This window comes from Pholcus phalangioides, unplaced genomic scaffold, assembly GCF_987345545.1.
Source record: "Pholcus phalangioides strain wild (caught in Gottingen) unplaced genomic scaffold, Ppha-v1.0 ptg000010l_1, whole genome shotgun sequence".
NCBI classification, from domain to species: Eukaryota; Metazoa; Arthropoda; class Arachnida; order Araneae; family Pholcidae; genus Pholcus; species Pholcus phalangioides.
In genome coordinates this window covers 44,371,366-44,387,905 of record NW_028301603.1, presented here as the reverse complement: position 1 = coordinate 44,387,905, position 16,540 = coordinate 44,371,366, and the positions used below count along the sequence as shown (strand labels likewise).

Here is a 16,540-nt window from a genome sequence, read left to right as displayed (position 1 = left end):
CTTATCAGCGGCTCCTCAGAGTAGTTTAACAAAGACTCTCTTCGAAAAACCTTTGCAAGGTGCCGTGGACAGTTTGAGAACCCCTGCATTATGTATTTGTATCACTTTCTGTTTTCAATGTAAGCTTCCCCAATATATATATTCTGAAACACTACACTCAAATGGTCCGTGACTTTATTCTGCGGTGATGGTTATCAATTTAAATTATTGGAGAACTTGAAACGCAAATCAAACTAAATCATTAACAATCCAAATCCAATCCAAAAACTAAAATACATACCATAGAATTATTCAATTTCAGATTACGCATTAGAGAGAGAGAGCATGCAGTGCCGTCTTAACGCATGGGTCTACCCGGTCATGAGAGGTTCCTCTTCTCTTGAGACCTCCGGTCTCAAGAGAAGAGGGGCCTCACAAAAATGAGATTTGGTTGAAATTTTCTATAATTTACCTGGTAGGGCCTCAAAAAAAAAAACCACTTGGCCCGGGGGCCCATGGTGCTCTTAAGATGGCTCTGGGCACAAAGCATCTGTCCCAGATATTTTAAATTAACAGAAATTGAAAAATATTGCACACACACACAAAGGTATTTTCTTTCAATATTTTAATTTATTGAAAAAAATAATTTTAATTTTTGGTTGTCTTGGACAGGGCCGTCTTTAGAGCATCTCATGGGTCCCCAGGCCAAGTAATTTATCTGAGATCCCACCTGGCAAATTCTTGAAAATTTTAACTGGGTCTCATTTTTGTGAGGTTCGCATTCTCTTGAGGCCCCCGGGCCGAGAACGGGTGGGCCCATGCATTAAGATGGCACTGGTCTTGGGGCAGACATGGTACCCCTATACCCCCTCCTGCATAGGTTTGTTACATTTTACTTTGGTAAAAATCTTACCACTACTGCAAAAATAGGTTGAAGAACGGGTCATCGCTGAAATCAAATGGATTAAAAAAAAATACGGGACACTGCTTCAAAAGAGGACATATGGTCAGTGGAAAATATATGTAAATATTGTGGCCTGTACAGAGAAATGACTCGCATACTTTGAGCAACACCAATCATTTTTTACTTCCGGCGTCCCTGTCCACATGTGTCTCTCACGCCATAAAAGATTCTTTCCAAAGTGCAGGTTGATTTATTTTACTCATATCACTGTATCTTTACTTACTTTATATTGAAGTCTTCAGTATTGTTGAAATAGTACCGAAAATCTGGGTTTCATTTCAGACCTATTAATTGTATTGTTAATACGCAACAGGGCAAGACAGTCTCATGCATTTGTGCTATGAATGCCATTCCCATAGTCAATGGCATATTAACAAATGGGGACCAACTCAAAATAATACAAATACAACGCCACAACAGGCAAAATGCCCAACGAGGTGGCTGATAATAAATGCTACTAAAATAATATTTTCATTATTTTTCCATAAAATTCTTTCTGAATGCGGCCTTTCATTGAAATAATACAAAAAAAGGGTGCATACAGTACAAGCAAACCTGTTAGAGTATATAGATAGAATGAAAGAGAAAGAAACCAGAACACATCCATATACACCAGATACACGTCATCTTAAAAATTTCATCTAAAACAACAATTCAATTCGTCAGAGGATGATCGAGTAGCTTACTATGCTCAGCATCATTCATTCATCTTGATAGTGGAATCAATTAAAGGGTTAAACAAGAACTTTACCAAGGTTCTGGAAGACAATAAAAATATAAAAATCTTATAATATTACTTTTCGAGACTCGAAAACTTATTCCTCTTGATCTCAACGTTCATAACCATTTTTGTCTCTTGCCCTGTGTAAATTGCACAGCCTGAAATTTTCAATGCATAAACTGAAATATTGAACATTGAAGAATACAGCATCAAAAACATCTGATTTATAAACTCAACTATTTATAATTCCCAATTATCACAAACTTTCAGGTACAATCAGCTTTATAAGTGGAAGTATTTGAAACTGAAATAGCACATACACAATATCTATTCAAGTGGTTCATCCAACCATGCTGTAAGTTCTCTAAATTATTTCATTAAGATTGTTTACTATGTGTATTCCATTATAAAAAATTATGGGAATATAGTTGTGTTTATTTTTTTGCATGTAAAGTTTTACTAGAAGACTGTGGTCTACTAACATTCAGCAAACAGGTGGACAACAAGATAAAGAATTCTAATAAATTAACAGCTTATTTTCAAAAGAGAAAATTTCCTCATTGACTAAATTAACAGTAGAAGCAAAAAACGGACTGTTTTACAAAAAGGGAAATATCCCAGCAGATAGCATATAGGAAAGGTAGAAGAATATTTAAGTTCTACGTTGAAAAGTGAAAATTTAATGAAAAAATTAATTTCAAAACATTAAAAGCTGATATAAAAAAAGGAAATGTTCTTTGTTGAAAATATGCTCATGAAACACAATAAACATAAACATGCACAAGGGGGGGGTGGAAACTTACCAAAAACATATTCTGTATTTTTCAAAGTAGAACCTCTCATTAGTAATTGCTCAATGTACAGAGGACTGAAAATTATAATAAATATTTTTTGTCAGAAAATCTTGCAATGGAATGCAAATGTCACCAAAAACATAAATAATACTAATGATCAAGTTTCAATCTTTCGACACTAATATAAATAGTTAACAAATCTAAAAACTAGTTGTGCCCAGAGACAACAGTTTTGCAAAAAACTGCAGAAAATATGTATGAAAAGGTATGAAAGCAAAAGGTATTGAAGTATGAAACTTTATGTATGAGAAATAGAAAAAAATTTAGAAAACCTCCTCCTAATATATTCTATTTTCATGCCAGTCAACCCCCGCCATCTACTCAAACGTTTTCCTTGAATGGTTTAAAAAATCCTGGCATTTCTCAAAATGGTATTTCACCTTGGCATCACATTTCTGTACTTGAACCTCAACTGTGGACTACGAAACCGGACATGCACCTCGTCCATATTCTTCAGCGGAACTTCTAATGAATTGGTACATGTTGGAATGAGTGTGTGTAAGTGTAACCTTAACGTGAAGTTTGTTTCTGTGTAATGTTTGTTATGTGTAGTGCTCCCACCTGCCATCAATTGTTATAACTATGCATGAAGTGTAATGACTGAATAGTATATCGTTGTAGGCCTGTTGCTCTCTGCGGTGAGACTTTTAACGAGATCGGTTCACATTTGTGCCTCGAAGTTGGGAATCACAGAAAACCAACTTCAGCCAACCACCACTCTGGCAACCGTGGGGTTTGAACCCAGGTCCTCGTGATGTGAGTTCGTCACTATGATGACTCAATCACCACAGCGGTCCTTAGTTCTGGACTGCAAATTATTTAATTTCAAGGAGCAAGTACCCCTTTCTTGTCAAAAATATATCACTATATGTAATATATATATATATATATAGAGTCGATGCAGCTTATTAAAATCACAGATAACGTTGTCATTTGAGTATTGTTATCACTTTTGCCAAGAACGGAATGGTCCAATATCATAGCATGGGAGAAAATTTGTTAATAGTTATCAGAATTTCAGATAATGCTATCATTTTTTTTTCAGTCCACAGCATTGTGAAGCTAAGTTCAACCAAACTTACTTTTTTCCCCTGTAAGTTATCGTTATCAGGCGCAAGATTATGTAGGAGGATCTCTAGGTGTTCTCTTCCCTTTCCCTATAAATATACCATATTCAGGACTCCCACTCAAAAAATTATAAAAAGTAAGGAAGGGTAGGAACACAATCATAGCATAAGAAAAATATCCCTAAAAAAATGATTTAAAAAAATTTATTTCATTTTATTTTTTTTCATAGCACTATTTCAGTATCCTATAAGATTGACTCACACCAAAGCAAAATGACAGAAATTACTTGGTTACAAAAACAATTTTTGGCCAAAACACAGAAAATGATTATTTTCTGTCTCTCCTTTTAATGCAGCGTTAGAAATGATAAATAAAAGTCACTTGTTCCATAGACAAGTGAATACGAGAACCATTTTGGTCCGCAGACATTATGAGTGGATCAACTATAAACGAATCATCTCTTCTGAATAATAATTCATTTTCCTAAATATATTGTCATTTAGAAGAGTCATATATCACCATGGGGTGCAAAAAGCCATAGAAGAATAGTAGAACTGTAGACGAACCTTATGAAGCTTCTGATAAATTATCAGAATGAACAGTAACCACTGGTAATTCTGATAATTTATCAATAAACAAGTGTGGAGGTTTAAAGAAGCATTCCTTTTTAGGCTACGTTATTAGGAAACATTTTGCCAAGACTCAAGCAGTGACATTGATTACGAAATACTTAAAGCAAAATATCTTCATATAAATGCACATTTTTTTAGCATATTCAGCAAAAAATAAGACATTTTCAAGGACATTTTTTTGGTGGTGTGACCAGCACAATTTTTTTCTCTGTGGTCCAATTGTTTGATCACTGGTCTCGGACCAGCAGACCACCAATGATTTCAAACACTGCAATGTATTATATTAAGTTGTTTTTTGGAGTCTTTCACAGTCCAGTCTGTCAACTCTCTTCAACAATTCACAGCAAATTATGAAGGCATGTAAGTTTTTTAAAAATGACACTCTCTAGAGACCACTCCCAACAGCACAGTGCAAAATATGTAAATTATTAGGTCCAATTAAATTACAATAAGATGAGGCATACCAGATGGTTTTACTGTGTTGCCCATCTCTTTTTAAAAAGGATTTGTTAAAATTTTAGAGCTCAATACCAGTGTAACAATTTTGACAAAAGAAGCACTTTCATTTCTAGTTTTTTAAGAATGATGTTCTTTCGAGGCCAGTGAAAACTGTGTAAATTATAAGGTTCGATGTAAATAAGTCAAGGTGAATGGGATGGTTTTACTGCATTGTTCATCCTTTTTTTTAAAGGGATTTTTCTACCTTTTTTACATTTTATTGTTAAATGCCAGTGTAATCCTTTTTTGAAAAAAAAAAAGTTTTTAGCAACTACTCTACTTGTTGAATCCTCGAACTAAGCAAATGAAAAATTAATAAACTGAATGGTCCGTATATGCCACCAAAATAACCTTAAAAACGATACAATATCTACTTTGGCTGAATCATTGATTGCAATCTACAACATTTGTAATATTGGCCATATATTGATGATTCCCTCCTCAATTAAAATCAATGACACTAATTTTCTTGATACTATTTGGTAAAAAAGTAGGGAAAGTAGGACAAAACCAAGAAAGTAGACATTTTACCTGAAAATAGGAAAAGTAGGATGAGTGGGAGGTCTGTATATCATAGTCAAACTTAGTCATTTTTAATTCTGCACTAAATATACCTTAGCGCTCCAGTGGTTACTGTCAAGGACCATGGGTTTGAATCCAGAAAAAGAAAATCAGAAACAAGTTCTTTACCTACCAAGCGTGGGATGTCCACCGATAGATGGCACCTCTATTTCCCAACCAACATCACTAGGTTGGAAATTGCTGTATGGCAATATATGACCAGAATTGGTGTGTGATAAAACAGTAAATATACTATATCATAGTCAAACTTGAGTTATTCTTACTTTTGCACTAACAATATGTTACACAAGTTTCTTAAGCATCATATACAGGCCAGCACTGCCAAATTAAAGGACTTTCTAGTCCCACAATTTAGTATTTTGACTGCTAGATAAATCTATGTGTCTTATATTGTTTACAATTTTTGTTAATTGCATTTTTAATTGGGTTGCTATATTTTTGAAATATATGACATCCATATTTTTATGGGCATCTTTTTCTCAGCCATCTCGTTGGGCATTTTGCCTGTTGTGGCGTTGTATTTGTATAATGTTATGCACACAATAAGGGTATTGTTTTAAATATCAGTGATTATATTAAGATAATTTAATAACAAAAATCAATGTTGCATACAAGGCGTTAAAGAACTTTTTAAACCTATCTTTAAAAAAGAAAAGTACAGCAGATGTTTATATCTATACACGTATATAAGCAATTGAAGAAATTTTGGAGGGTCAAGAATCATCTTGAATTGAAGATATCAAATAGTTCCATAATATTTCCTTTAGAGTTTATGCTATGCTTTATTCATATTGTATATTTTATATGGAAAAAAGAACATTTTGTCTAAAATAATTCTGTAGAGAGTAGGAAATCATTTTACAATCATATTAAATATTTTTTCTTCGTATAATATAGTCACTTTAACCATTATGTGAAATTAACGTGTGTGTATTTCCAATGGTGAGTTTTATATTGAAAAACAATATTTGAAGTTTTAGACAGATTTTTGATAGAGGGTTCTGACGTGAACCCTTTACTCTAAGATAGTCTTTCCCTTGGTACCATGAACCTCATTAAATCACCATTGCGGAACAGAATGTATGAAAAAATACAAATAATAGTGTTTCTGTTAATGGTCCCAGCTGGCAACAATTTAATTTTGAAAATGCTTTTGAATTGCGGGCAGCAAAAAAATCTCTGTGAATTCTTGGATTAAAATATTTTTCATACTGTAATTTACATTTTACACCAAACAATTTTTATTTATATAAGCTTTGCATTGATTTATTTTTCCATCTTGAACTTGATATAACTTAATTTGGAATCCACATTTTATGATGTGTCAGTTTGGCTAAAGTTCTCTCTCATTTGGCTACAACTTTTTCCACATGATTAGCCAAATTGCTTGGTAAATTTTCTTAACTGTACTAAACACCTGACCTGATGGGGAGTATCAATTCTCTGATCTAATTCAAACCTTCATGAGTTATTTTTGAACAACTGCATGTTGAGTTTGCTGCCATATCCTCAGGGAAGCTCTTCTCTGCTCTTTTTTCTTTTTAAATGGCTATCACAGATAGAAGCATCCTTGTCACCCACTTTGTATAGCCACTATCATTTGCATTATCTCATTATGTCCCAATTGCAGGTCTTATTATTATATTACAATCTCCACAGAAGGATACTTCTTCACATTTTCATAATCCACAACTCATAATTTGCATGGTGAGGGAGAGTAATGCACAAAATTGTCTAAATCAAAGATCCTAAAAAATTTTGCACCCTGCGGCGACCCTTTTCCTAATCAACGCTTATCCAAGGCTCTCCAGAGCAGTTTAGCTTAGTTTTAAGAATCTCTTCGAGAAACCTTTGTCCAGGCCGCCTTCAGCAGCATCCCTGAAAAAAGTTGGAGGTGCAGTTTGAGAACCCCTGCCCTATAAGCTCCTTTCTCTAGGACACCGGCAAATGATGATTGAACAGCCAGTATTTTTGAAATGTATTTATGAATGAAATACACTGTCTGAATTTGAAATGAAATTATATTTACCCAAAATGAGTGGAAGGTTGAAAATATGAGAGGGGGGGAGCCATATATGGTCACTTTTCTTAAGTTTATGTATTTTTTGCAGCTTATAATCATTATTAATCAGTTATTATTGTCAAAAGATATGATTAGTCAAACTGATCAGCTTGTAATCAAGATTTTTGGAAAGAGAATGATAAATACAGTCCATGAGATTACCTGGAACTTCACCTCTTTGTGTCTGATAACAATAAACAATTGTATCAAGGAAACATTTTTATTTTCCAGATATTATACTGAGGTGAACTTGGAAAGAAAAGTCACATCTTGTCTCCGCAGGGACTCGAACCCAGGCCCTCTTGCATACCAGGCAAGCATGCTACCATCTACACCACTGGAGACACGACCCTGCCTTCCTTATTTCAAGCACTGTGGCATGAGGCACTGAAGTACAGACATTAGTAGCCTCTCTTAACTTCAGGAATCGTCTCCCAAGTGGGACGGTTTAGAGAGATAGATGGCTTTTTCTCAGCTCAAGCCTCTCTTTCCGAGTTCAAACCATGGTGTCGATCAATCTACTACTACCCAGGTGAAAAGTAGCAGAGAATACAAATGTTTTGTCGTCTTGTCCCAAATCAAAAACGTAAAATAATTCAGAACTCTTTGAAAGCAGATCATATAAAGCTGAGATAGATAACCCTAAAACTGGATTGTAACATACAAAGGACTTTGTTATGGCAAATAATAACAAACATATTAACACACCATACATTAAAAACTGAGTCAATCTGTCAATCAAAAAAAATTGGACAAGAAGAGAAGGAAAAGGAGCTTTGTTTTATATATGCCTTACATTTTTTGTAATTTTAAAACTTCTTTGCACTTTTGATGCTCAAAAAATGCATTATAACCATAAATAATGTCAACGAATCTTTATTTTTATATATATTTTTTAAATTTCAATCTTTTTTTTTAATTTATTTTTTGTCAAGAAATAATTCACTTCATTTAAATTTTTCTAGCCAAGATGATGCAGGATATACTCATCTTCACATATATTTTTTCCAGAATTTTATTGCACATTTCTCCTGGAAGCCATCTTAAAAACTTCCCTAAAAGTTCAACTTGAGGTGCTGCCCTCTGATGAAAGCCCATAAAATTCATATTCACTATATTTCTAACTCAAAACTTACACAATTCTTTAAGTTTAGGGCTTAACACCCTGAGATCAAAAGAAAAATCTACAGTGAGAAAAAGCAACCCACATATTTGTGGCACCAGTGCCTGAAAGGGATATACTATAAATAAAGTTTTCATGTTATGAAAAATTCTATATTTTTATAAAAGTGGCTCAGATTTTTATGATATATTTTTTTTATGACAAGTCATATATCAGGCATTTCTGACTATTGGTCATATTTCAGGTATTTTTGAGCAATCTGTCATATTTTAGGGATTTCAAGCAAATGGACACATTTTTTTGGTAATTTATCATAAAAAATTTTAAGCTGTAGACATTTTCTTCTGAGATACAGTATATATTTACAATGGCTTTTTGTCCTTTTTTTCTTTGAAAAACTCTTACAAGCCACTTTATTCGGAAGGAAGGGGACTCCTTGTTATGTTTCTGAAGGGAAATCATACATGGCATGCCAAGAACATGAGATTCATCTTATGTGTTTTTATCATGACTAAAGAGTCACAATATTTTCTTTCTTGAAATAAAGGCCATTTAAATTTTTGGCCCAAAAATCCCCCCCCCCAGTTTTGGCCCAACATAAAATTAGTGTTCAGAGAATAAAAAGTTAAAAGAATGTCACAGTTAAGTGAAAATATTTTTAGCACTAATATGGTATCTAGCTGTCTTATTTGTAAAATATGTAAAAGTTCAAGCACAAAAGTGATTTAATGTGCATCAACATTGCTATTGGGTTAAAGAAAGAATTAATGAGACTACAGAAACCAGGTATCTGCTATATTGACAAGGCTTCTTCAAATATTTTTCCATTTAGTAATCATTTCAAAGTTTTAAAAAGACCTTCAGAAAATGGTTTCTGGAGGAACCAAATAACAGCAGTTTTCGAACTCCAGTGGCGGGCATTTTTTCAATATTTCTGTACAAAATCTCAGGGTATTTTTACATCCGCTATGTATATAGGACGTGATAACAGCTTGCCCTGAAAAATTTTACTAAAAACTTAAAACATAATATTTGTGTTGCCAGCATCTTGGGGGTTAAAGGGCACCTCATAATTCAGTGCAAATCTAGAATGTACTTGAATAAGTGTTGTACATAATTTAGGCGGGGTTTCATTTGAACTTGTGAGATAGCTTTGATTAAAAATGATTTGAAACTTTTTAATTAAGTAAATTGATGCATTTTCAGTTCATTTTTGATTCCTCTATGCAAATCTCAGTATGTGGTACATTACAGGTAGTGAATTTTTTTCACTGCCTGATTATTTTTTTAAAATAATCACAGTAAAAGTTTTATCACACAGAGCAAAAATTTTACTGTAACATAACATTAGAACCACAATTGAACAAGATATAAATTATTTTCAGCAGAGCTGCACAGAGTTTGATTTTTTATTTATTTAAATATTGCAAATAGAGCCTTGGCATTTAAATTTCTGAACTGGCTTGAAGTTAATATAAGAATAAATGAGTGAGGAAAAGAAGTAATGCGAAAAATTATAATGTTATATTTCTATTTTTTAAGTCACAAATGTTAGAATATTTGCCAAGGTTTTTAGGTCATAGAAATCTGAACCCGAGCGATAACAATAATCAAATATCTATATTTTTATTTATTTCTATTAACATTATCTATATTTCCAATAGCTACTTCGTATAAAAGGGTGCACAATAACAATACTCACGACAAATTTTTATCTCCAGTCTCTGAAAACACACTGAGCTTCCCATGAAAAGAGTAAAGATCTGATGTAGGTGGTCCACACTCAATGACAGCATATAAATTTCTCAGACTCTCTTCTGTGTTATACTCAAGCGTTAGCTCACAGCTGGTATGGACCTAAAAAGTAATATCTTTATTATGTTACACAGGTTTGACTATATAAAAATGGCCAAGCTATTGCTCTTTTGTAACTATATTTTTACTTTTTATTCTCTTTTATTTTACCTTCAGGCTTGTTTCACCATCTAAATTTGCAGTAGTTATGTGGCAATTGCCATCGGATTCTGATGATGAAAGCACAATGAGATCACAAGGAACTTCTTGGTTTTTATCAACCAACACAATGTCTCCAACCTATAAAAGCAAAAGAGTGATTAAAATAACATTTTCAATGCAGACAAGATAAACGATAAGCAAGATATTTTTTTTGCTGTACTGCCACTGCATCAATTTCATTGTAACAGCATACACAAGTAAATATATGTGATTATTTGTCAACAAAGTGTTGCCAAAATTTGCAGACATTCTCACAGTACATGCACTTTTTGGTGTATGTTCTTATGAATGATGACTAAGAAATTTTACTCACATGAGAAACAGGACCCACTCGTCATTATAAGCGACTTTAAAACTGTCAGAATGGCACAAATGTCCAAATCAATCAATAGAATAACTGCAATTTTTAAAGAATTTGAATCTGGGAGATTTCCCAGTAGATCCAAATTCCATACAAAAAAAAATATAAAAACGATTTTTTTACCTCCTTTGCAAAAACATGACATTGTGCTCACCATCAGCAATTGGCAAAGTCACCAATCACAGTCAAACTACTTATCATAACTACACTCAAATTACACCAACAAAACAAAAAATTGCCATTAGGCAGAAAAAAAAGAGAACCAAGCTCATAGCAAATTCAAGTTATCTTGCTGATTCAAATGTTGAGAGGCAGAACTGACACTGGCTCTGTAGCAAAAGTTTGTTTTTTCCTGGAAAAATTGAAACATTTTTTCCTGATTTGATTCAATGGCAACAATTTATATTATACTTGTGACATCATTTGGGGGGGGGGGGAGAATAACAGACAGCATTTTAATTTCCAGGTAAATTAATTGGGGAATATTTTTTTCCCCTCAAAAGTGAAGATTTTTTTAGAATCCAAAGTCGAGGTTCTGGAGATATAAGAACATTTTGGGAGTACAGGAGATGGAGTATAGATTTGAATGCACCCGAGAGACTTGGCAGCTATGCAGTGGTTTCTGGGCTTTGACAATGACTTTCGGGATGTTTATTTTTGTGTCACACAGTTTCCCAAACAATAATTTTTCATCATGATTTATCCCTTTGCAATGGTTTCATATATTTTCAACCCTATCTTTGATAACCCTAACCATTTTTAACTCTAAAGGTTAAAAACCTTTGTATGGATAGCGGAGAGTGACATCATCCTTGGATAAGTCGCCATCTGGTGGCATCGTCAGCAATTGTGAACTTTGGCCTGAATTGTGTCAGACCTTCCATGTACGGTTCCGTCCAGTGCACACGAGCTCCAAGGAAAGATTGAGATATTCATTGCCTCTGTAGTCTAGTGGTCAAGGGCAGTGGTTCTCAACCTTTTTTGTCTATGGCCCCCTTTCAACCATTTCTCATTTCTGTGGCCCCCTTGCGAACATGAATATTTTTCTACTCCCCCTTCCTTTCCCCCCCCCCCCGTTTTCCCATTAGAAGAGAAGATAGTTATTAAAAAATTGTATGAAGTATAAATATTTTTGAATTTAATTTGATTAATTTTTAATTTATGAAAATAACGAAAAAGCAAAAAAAAAAACATAATAGAATACAGTAAAAATATAAAAAATCCCTTGGGGTCACAAAGTGCCTGTATCATCGTAATGTTACTTTTTGTGAAGTTTATTGTTTTGTGTTTTTCTCAGTTTGATTTGTATGTATAATGTGTTGCGTCACACAGTCCAATTAAAAAATATATATATTTTTAATCAATGTGTAAACTCTGCGCTTGAAGACGGCACAATGTCATCAAGTTACTGTACTGGATGAAATTTTTATTATTTTCAAATTGTTTTTTTTTTTTGTGTAAAAGATTATGGTTTCATTGAGAAATGTCAGTCGTAGCTTCCAAAATATGCATTCTTATAATGATAAAAATCGCAAAAAGTGGTAGCAAGCAGTTTTGTAAATTTCATTCTCTTCGTGCGGATAAAAGTAGTAATGAGGGAGACCACACAGATGAATGACAATTGAAAAGTTCAACCTCTCACATCGTTTTTAACAATAATACATGTATCAAGGATATAGGTTCAAGTTTTAGCCCTACTATGAATTTAAAAAAATTAACTAAACTACGTGTGAAAACTTTCTTAATATTTGTTTGAACCATTCATTCCAGAAAAACCATATACGCAGTGGCAAAACTGTTCATGTGATCAGAATAATGATTCATTGTCAGGATTTCAAGCCCATCGGAAAATATAAATAATCAGATTTTCAAATAAGAAAATTATCAGTTTGTTGACTTCAATTTCGATACAGTGAAAATCTGATATTTCGTTGGATGACAAGCTACCTTCAAGTGGCTTTTTGGTTCATAATGTGACTGCTCTCTCACAGGCGAACGAAGCAACGTGCGTATTTGCTTAAACACAACACAATATTTCACATAACAGTCCGTACTATGTTTAATATACAAGGCGCATAGGTAACGGAGCGTATGGCATTTTACTGATGAACCATTGGTCCTAGGGGCATACTTCCAGTTGGAAAAAGTACCCGAATAATGTGTAGTACTCAGATATTTGATTAATGTTGCCAAGGGTTACATAGTTATTAAAATAAAAATGTTAACTTTTTATGAGGACACCCTGTGCCCCAAAACCCAATTGGAAAGTTGTCGCCCGGTCTCCAACAAAAAATTCAACGTTTCTAATTGCAATATTCACTGAGATATTCGAAGAAAGTTGTGGGGGGGGGGAACAGCATTAAATGAGGGGAAACCATTTTACCCGCATTTAATGCTGTTTTTTCCCAAATTTCTTCAATTTTTTTAATTCGCATATCTCGGTGAATATTGCACTTAGACACATGAAATAATTTTAGTTGGCATCGGGAAAGACAGAGTAACAACTTCTTAATTGGGTTCTTTGGCACACGGGGACAGTATAAAAAGTTGGTTTTTTTTTATTTTATAGCTATACAACCCCTTACAACATGAATGACATATCTGAGTTGGACACGTGATTTGGATACTTTTTCTAGTTGGGTATGTCTCTAAGACTAATGGCCCACCAGTAAATTGCCATACGCCGTGTTACCCATGCAGCCGCCCACACGTAAAAAAATAGCTTGAGACGAAATACAGTCAACTCTCATTTTAACAAATACCATTATAATGGGAAAAATATTGTTTTAACGAAAATCCCTCGGATAGGTTTACATAGGAACAATATAAAAATCTGGAATTCCTTTGCAACGAAATTTCGTTATTACGAAGTGATTTCTCGGGCCTCTTGGAGTTCCAGTCTAATGGGGTTTGACCAAATCGTATTAATAGAGGGTCTTTAATACGCTTTGGGTTTGACTGTATTTCCCCAAAAAAAAATCGGACATGTTTGCAGTAAAGTAATTGAACTTCTGCAATTTGATCTGAAAACAGTCCTTTTTATAATGATTATGTCCTTTTTACTTTTATAAATTTAGGAAGGAAACAAAAGGAAGAAAGGGTGGGGAGAAAAGAAAAATTGGCCAAGACAAGCTCGGTTGTGCGTAAATGCCTTGAAATTCCACTTGCGCGCAAGGAGATTCGTGCCTCACTCTCAGTTTTATGACAAAATTTCACATTTATGAGACGTTTGACTACGGGCACGATTAATCTCTATATCTATAGCTTTCAATATTAAAATATTTCATTTATATGAAGCACAATTTCAATTATTTGACATTTTCATTTTGATTCGAACTCCAGATCTTTGGCATTTAGACATCATTTCCAACTATCAAATCCAAGCAGTTTTTGCAGATTGTAAAAACGCGTTTCGGAATTGGTTTTGCATGCGTATTATCAACACTAAAAACCATAAATTTTAGGTTGACAGATGCAAAGAGACGCATTGAGCGGGTTATGGACATTTCAAAGTGAAGACTTACGTGAGAATTTATTGCACTTTTTTAGAAATCAGCAGATGCAGTGAATCTCTAATAAACGGATTTAAATCGCTTTAAATGTAGTCATACGCTTTTTTAGAATTTTTTTTCTAATGTCCACAACATTTGTTCTTGCAGGATAGGAAAATTGCATTGAAATTATTTAGGATGCTGCAGGCCACTAGTAGGGCAGTTAAAAGGAAGCATTACAGTACTGATCAAAAAACTCTAAAGATGTGGTGTCAATATTAGAGGAAGTCCCAATACAGGGGGCGGCTCGAGCTTACCTGCCACCCGGGTGTGAAGCCTCATGTGCTGCCCCTACTGGCGACCCTGCCAGGAGGCTGATAGGGCTTCGGTGAAGGGCACCTGGAGATAAACCTGATTTTTTTTCAGAAGAAAGCCGGACATCATTGTTTACCGTGCAAAATGTGCGTGACCATACGTCCCGCTTTTGAAGTAGAAAACTTTTTGCCTTTGGTAAAATAATTCTAGAACAAAAAACATTCTTAATAAATGCCAGATAACTTAATCCTTGAAAGAGCACTTATTTTTGTGAGCCATCATCACTTATCCTGTAAAGATATTGAACGGGGTAATTTTTATTAAGAAAATTTTTTTCTAAGGTGTTTCTGGTATTCCAGGGGCAAGTGAAAAACCAAATTTTTCCTTTGTCTTCATTTGACTATTGTGGATCAAATTCTGAGTGAGGGTATGGGCCCTTGGCTGGGATCTTTTGCAGGCCCCCTCCCAGTCAGATTTCTCACGGCCCCTTCTATAGTTAATTTATAGGCTGAAAAAGGCAAAAAATTATGAGAATTATCCCGGGCTCTTGTGGGGGCCATGGGTGAGGGAACTAAAATGCACATATGGCCCTTGTTATAGAGTGCAGAGGTGGCGCTTGGTCATGCCACCCATTGCGGCCACATGGGGCACCGCTTAAGAGGATGCTAAATCCGGGGTGAATGGGTAAAAAAAATTCCATTGGCCAAAAAAAACCAAACTGTCGGCTCTGGAGGGGCGCAAAATCCGAAATGAAGGGCCGAAAAAATGTTTTGTTAGGAATTGTTTGGATAAATTGTGAGGGAGAGGCATGACCTTCTAAGGGTAGGGCTGACAGGGCTCCAGCTTGAGGCCCTGGACTAAATCCTTATACCTTTTCTTTTTTCACTCTATAAATTAACTGTAGAAGGGGCCCCGTGGAAAATCGGGCATGGGCCCCACGAAAGATTCCCAGACGCAGGAGGTAGAGCCTATGGAGGGAGCAATTGTTAGGAGGCGCAAAAAATAAGTCCCACACGGGTACTGATTTTGTCTCGAGCTGCCCAGATAGCTTACATTCTTGTTTCTGGTATTACGATTAGAGGCCTTGTCTATTTTCTCAACGTTTCCGTTGTCCAGGTATGGTATGACTCAAAAGCTGATGTCGTGAATTTTTACTGTGTTAAATTTTGTTGTCTTAAGTAAAGTCTATGCCGCCGCACCCCTTGCACAAGCCGCCCCTGTCCCAATACATTATCACAGCAATGTAGTTTTAAAAAATTTTAAATTTCGCAGGTATTTGGTCTCTTGGAGTTTGTTATAACTGAATTTGACTTTATTTCTTTTCAGCAGAGACAATGAATTGGCACCCCCCTTTCAAAATTCATAAAAAATACCCCAGAGCAATCATTCTCTATTCGATTTCTATAAATATATTCCCCATCAGACCACTCAGTGCTGGCTGAAGATAGCTTTGTGCTAAACTAGATGGCTATCCGTCTGTAATTGCATGAAAATGATGGGTTTTTTAGAAGCTTTCATTTTTCACCCATCTACTTCTTGGATTACATTTACTACCAGCACTCAAAAGAATGTCAATGAATGGTCAACAAATCTTTGTCTCCTTTCTTTATGGCAGCCCTCTTTGAATGAAAAGTCTGAACACACATAATTTTCTGTCTTTACAGTTACTTCATTTTGCTTAAACCTCTTCTATAGTTTATGTCAGGGCCCACTATCACACCCAAGTCATAAAACCACCGAGATTATATGAACCAATTTTTTTATTTCCTTCCTCATGTTAATGTTACTTGAATGGGGAAAAATTATGAAAAAGATATTCTACGCATTTTGTTTGAAATTACATTTTTTTAGTCAGAGTGACTAAAAAAATTTAA

At 34.6% G+C, this 16,540-nt stretch overlaps 1 protein-coding gene and 1 non-coding gene across 7 annotated transcripts in view; both read right to left on the bottom strand.

The window, feature by feature from the left end:
- Positions 1 to 16,540, bottom strand: part of LOC149081570 (phospholipid-transporting ATPase IF-like) — a 179,503-nt gene that overhangs the window by 118,924 nt on the left and 44,039 nt on the right. For all 6 annotated transcript variants that reach the window (XM_089238524.1, XM_089238521.1, XM_089238520.1 and 3 more), the window contains 4 exons: positions 10,449 to 10,577; positions 10,186 to 10,340; positions 2,468 to 2,532; positions 1,741 to 1,822 (listed from right to left, as the gene is read on the bottom strand). In XM_089238524.1, coding sequence (XP_089094650.1) covers positions 1,741 to 1,822; positions 2,468 to 2,532; positions 10,186 to 10,340; positions 10,449 to 10,577 — 431 coding nt within the window. The remainder of the gene's footprint in view (positions 1 to 1,740; positions 1,823 to 2,467; positions 2,533 to 10,185; positions 10,341 to 10,448; positions 10,578 to 16,540) is intronic.
- TRNAT-GGU (transfer RNA threonine (anticodon GGU)) lies at positions 7,632 to 7,705 on the bottom strand. The gene has a single exon. It is a non-coding gene; the product is annotated as a tRNA-Thr (tRNA).